The sequence below is a fragment of the Ichthyophthirius multifiliis genome, assembly GCF_000220395.1.
Source record: "Ichthyophthirius multifiliis unplaced genomic scaffold scaff_1120509250759, whole genome shotgun sequence".
Lineage (NCBI taxonomy): Eukaryota > Ciliophora > Oligohymenophorea > Hymenostomatida > Ichthyophthirius > Ichthyophthirius multifiliis.
The window spans coordinates 1-4,378 of NW_004086478.1; the positions used below are offsets into that span (position 1 = coordinate 1).

Sequence of the window (4,378 nt, forward strand, 5' to 3'; positions counted from 1 at the left end):
ATTTTTATTATTTTTTTTTTATTATTTCTTAATTAATATTTTTATATATAAATATTAAAAACTATGTTTTTTTTTTCTTCTATATTTTTTTTTTTATAACAATTTTTTAAAATATAATATATATATTATTTTTTTTTAATTTATAATTTAATTATTATTATTTGATAATTTTATTTTTCTTATAAATATTTTTTATTTCTTTTTTTTATTTAAAAAAACAATATAAATATAATTTATTTAACTATTTATATTTTTTATAAATATTAATATTTTTTAAATACAAACTTTAATTTTAAATATACTTTTTTTATATATTAAATATGTTTTTGTTATTAAAGACTTTGCATATATTTTTTTTTTTATATTATTTTTTTATAAAAATAAAAATTTTTATTAATATTTAAAAACAAAATAATTATAATTAAAATTATCTCTTTGATTAGAATTTTATTTTTTAATAAAAATAATATATGTATTTATTTATATATATATTTTTTTTAAAAAAAAAATTATCAATTATTTTTTATCATTTTTCTAATAATATAAAAAATTAGTATAATTATAAATAATTTTTTTTTTTTATTTATAAATATATTAATTTATATTTTAATTTTATAAGTATTTAAAAATATAATAAAAGAAGATATAAATATTTATAATTTAAAAAAATATTTATAATAATAAATGAATATATATATATTTAATATATTTATATATATATATATATATATATATATATATATATATATATAATTCAGTATATTATTAGTATTATTTATATTAAATAGTATAAACTTAATTTATTCTTACAATTTACTTTTACAAAAATAAGATTTAATCTTTTTTTATTTTCTTTTATAAATTAATAAAATTTTATTTTAGTCACTTTTTAAATAAAAAATTTATTTTTATATAAATAATATAAAATATTTATATATTTATTTATTTATATATTTATATCTTAATTAATTAAAATAATTTATTAAAAATTTTAAATCTAAAATTAAATAAATCTAATATTATTATATTTTAATAATTTTAATAATTATATACTATTTAATAATTATCAATTTTATTAAATATTATTATCATTATTCATTGTAAAATATTTTTTTATATTTATAATGATATTTTTAGTATTTATTTTTTAAATAAAAACTCTAAATTAAAAAATATTAAATAATATATAAATATTTAATAAAAAATAGACAAAAAAAAAAATCCAACAAAAAAAAAATGAAAAAACTCATAATAACCTTTTTATTAATAACATATATTTTTAATCTAAAAGTCCTAAAACACTAATGTGTTCACGATTAAATGAAAAAATTATTCAAATAAGAGTAAATTACACCTGATATCGAATCTTTAGATCTACGTAATTTGCTTAAAAAAAATTCGCGTGATATGATAATAACCTATGACATGTCTTATTTCAATAAATTACCTTAATCTTTTTAAAAATTTGTTGATATCTGTGAGAAAGCCTTAAAATTGGCAATTGAATATTTTTCTCGTTTAATAAAAATAGTTCCTAAATCTGAATAATATATGAAATATAAAAGTTCTAAATGCTTATTAGTTGATGTGCCTTAAAATGACAAAACTAAAGCAAAAAATTCTGATTTACATTTATATATATCATACAATAATGATCCCAATTAAGAATATTAAGCCTTTGCATACTTGTGCTAATTTGTGAAAGGTATTGGGCCTACTCATGGTTTAATTAACTTCAATTTAAGTTAAATATAAACAAATTTCGATAAAGATTATAATATTTAATTTGAAGATTTAGTTGAAATAGTTATCCATGAAATAACTCATATATTAGGTTTTAGCGACCTTGATATACCTAATTGGGTAAATTCTAAGGGAAAACCTTATACTAATCCTACTATTACAAAATAAATAAATGGAATTGATACTTTATTCTTATAAACTCCTAATGTTTTGAAGTTTGCTCAAGATTATTTCGGATGTCCTACATTAGTCGGAATGCCTCTTTAAAATATAGGAGGCAAAGATTCTGAAAAATCTCATTGGCAAAACTCAATCCTCCAAAACGAATATATGAATGCATCTGTAATATCTACTTAAGCCTATTTTAGTGGTTTTACAATTAATCTTCTAAGAGATACAGGCTACTATCAATAAATAAACGCTTAAATGGAAGAATAAATGTTTTATGGAAAAGGAAAAGGGTGTGAATACGTCATGGGTAAATGTGATATTAAATTAAGAGAATATTGTGATCCTAAAAATGAAGCTGCATTATGTGATTTTCACCATTATGGATTTGCTGAATGTAAAACTGGTTTATATAATAATTCTAATTGCAATAATTTATTTGTCTACGACAATGCAAAATGCTTTGATGTAAACAGTCCATTTAACGATAGCAAAATTACAAAATCAAATGGAAATAAATTTGGTACTGATTCGAGATGTTTCAACGGAAGCTTATTGGCTAAAGGATATAAATAAAGAAACATAATTAAGGGTCAATGCTATAAATATGAATGTAGTGCTAATGGATAATAAGTAAATATATATATAGAATCAGTAAAACTCGTTTGTAATAAAAATTCAGAATAAAAAACAGTAGAAAATTATAGTGGATTTGTATAATGTCCGGAAAATATACAAGAATTTTGTAAGTTTAAAAAAATATGTCCTAATTTCTGTAGTACTAACGGATATTGCATAAAAAATAAATGTGTTTGCGCTAAAGGATTCTTCGGATAAGATTGTTCAAGTAATACACCTATTACAAAAAAATGAATATTTATAATAATTGTAGTAAAATAAATATTTATAATTTTTTTATAAATTATATTATTTATAAATTTTTATTTAACGAATTAAAAAAAAAAAATTAATAAAAAAAAAATAATCTTAATAATTAAATATAACAAAAATTTATAATAAATCTATAAATATATATATATATATAAATATATTTATATATATATATATTATATTTATATATATTATTTTTATATAAATATATTAATATAATATTTTTATTATATATTTTTTTTTATTTCTAATTCTTTTTAAATATATTTTTTAAATATATATTTTATTTTATTTTTCAATTCTTTACATTTTTATAAAATCATTATTACTATAATTTTGCTTAATTTTATTTAGTACAATTTTCTTTTTTTATTTATTTTACATATTTAATTTTTTTATTTTTAATTTTTATATTATATAATTAGCAACAAAATATTTTAACTAATTTTTTTTTTGTAATTTATTACTATTTTCTATATTTTTTAATTATTAAATCCATTTTTTTTAATTATTTTTATCACATTATTTTTATCAATTTTTTTATAAAACCATTTTAATTTATCTTTAATAATTTTTTTATAATATAGTTAAATTTAGTAGAAAATACTATTTATTCTAATACAACTTATAAAAAAATAATTTATAATATAATTTATTTATTTTTTTATAATTTTTATAATAATTTATTGTTAGTAATTCAATATGTTATAAATATTTTTGGTATTAATATGGTATAATAGTATCATCTTTATTTTATATTTTCAAGATTTATTTATAAATTTTTAATTTTTTTATTATAAAAAACTAATAATATAAATTATGAATGCATTTAATATATTTTAAATTATTTTTATTTATTTGAATCTATTTATTAATTCAATTATTTGTTGTTTATATAAATAAATATCTTATTTAAAATAATTAGAAAATATAAATAATATTTATTATATATGGCTTAGTTTTAAATATTACTATTTTTTATTTTGTTATTATAAATATATAAGAATCATTTTAATCATTTATAATTCGTAGAAAGTTTCTTTATTTTAGATAACAAATTATAAAATACATAAAATTTATTAAATTAATATTATTAGAAATTATTAACAAAATATCATTTTTTTTTTTTTTATAAATTAAATATTAAAATTATATATAAATTAAAAATAAATATAATTTGATTTATATTATAATAAATCTTATTTTTTAAAGCAAAAAATTGTTTTTTAATAGATTATATATTAAAAATTTATGTTGAAATTAAAATATTATTATAATTTATATTTTTTTTATATTTAAATCTAAAAGAAATATATAAAAATAAATAATTATAATTATAAAATATTCTTTATATTGATAATTAATAACATTTTAAAGTAATTATTTATATAAATTATAATAAAATTATAAATTAAAAAATATTTATATAAATAAATTATTTTAAAGGATAATTATATATTTAATAAAATTTATAGTATATAAAATTAAAAATATAACCTAAAATATAAATTAATAAATATAATTTTTTTAAAAAATGATTATTGTCATAAAAATAATTTATTAAGGGATTCAAATT

The 4,378-nt window shown here is 13.3% G+C and overlaps 1 protein-coding gene across 1 annotated transcript, besides 15 other annotated features; it reads left to right on the plus strand. All coding sequences in view use genetic code 6, as the record gives it.

Moving 5' to 3' along the window:
• The first annotated feature begins 647 nt into the window (after window positions 1-647).
• Window positions 648-685: a microsatellite.
• A 3-nt stretch (window positions 686-688) lies between these two features.
• Window positions 689-752: a microsatellite.
• A 174-nt stretch (window positions 753-926) lies between these two features.
• Window positions 927-960: a microsatellite.
• Window positions 961-1,199: 239 nt separating this feature from the next.
• Window positions 1,200-1,237: a microsatellite.
• Window positions 1,238-1,320: 83 nt separating this feature from the next.
• On the plus strand, window positions 1,321-2,758 carry IMG5_094010 (leishmanolysin family protein, putative; the record flags this gene model as incomplete). Its single annotated transcript, XM_004035604.1, has 1 exon — window positions 1,321-2,758. A coding segment is annotated over one exon (1,438 nt), but the record flags the coding sequence as incomplete, so codon positions are not given.
• Window positions 2,759-2,812: 54 nt separating this feature from the next.
• Window positions 2,813-2,859: a microsatellite.
• Window positions 2,860-2,862: 3 nt separating this feature from the next.
• Window positions 2,863-2,894: a microsatellite.
• A 40-nt stretch (window positions 2,895-2,934) lies between these two features.
• Window positions 2,935-3,037: a microsatellite.
• Window positions 2,941-3,098: a microsatellite.
• Window positions 2,958-3,085: a microsatellite.
• Window positions 2,981-3,039: a microsatellite.
• An 89-nt stretch (window positions 3,099-3,187) lies between the features above and the next one.
• Window positions 3,188-3,217: a microsatellite.
• Window positions 3,218-3,278: 61 nt separating this feature from the next.
• Window positions 3,279-3,346: a microsatellite.
• Window positions 3,309-3,346: a microsatellite.
• Window positions 3,347-3,944: 598 nt separating this feature from the next.
• Window positions 3,945-3,978: a microsatellite.
• Window positions 3,979-4,183: 205 nt separating this feature from the next.
• Window positions 4,184-4,234: a microsatellite.
• The last annotated feature ends 144 nt before the right edge of the window (window positions 4,235-4,378 follow it).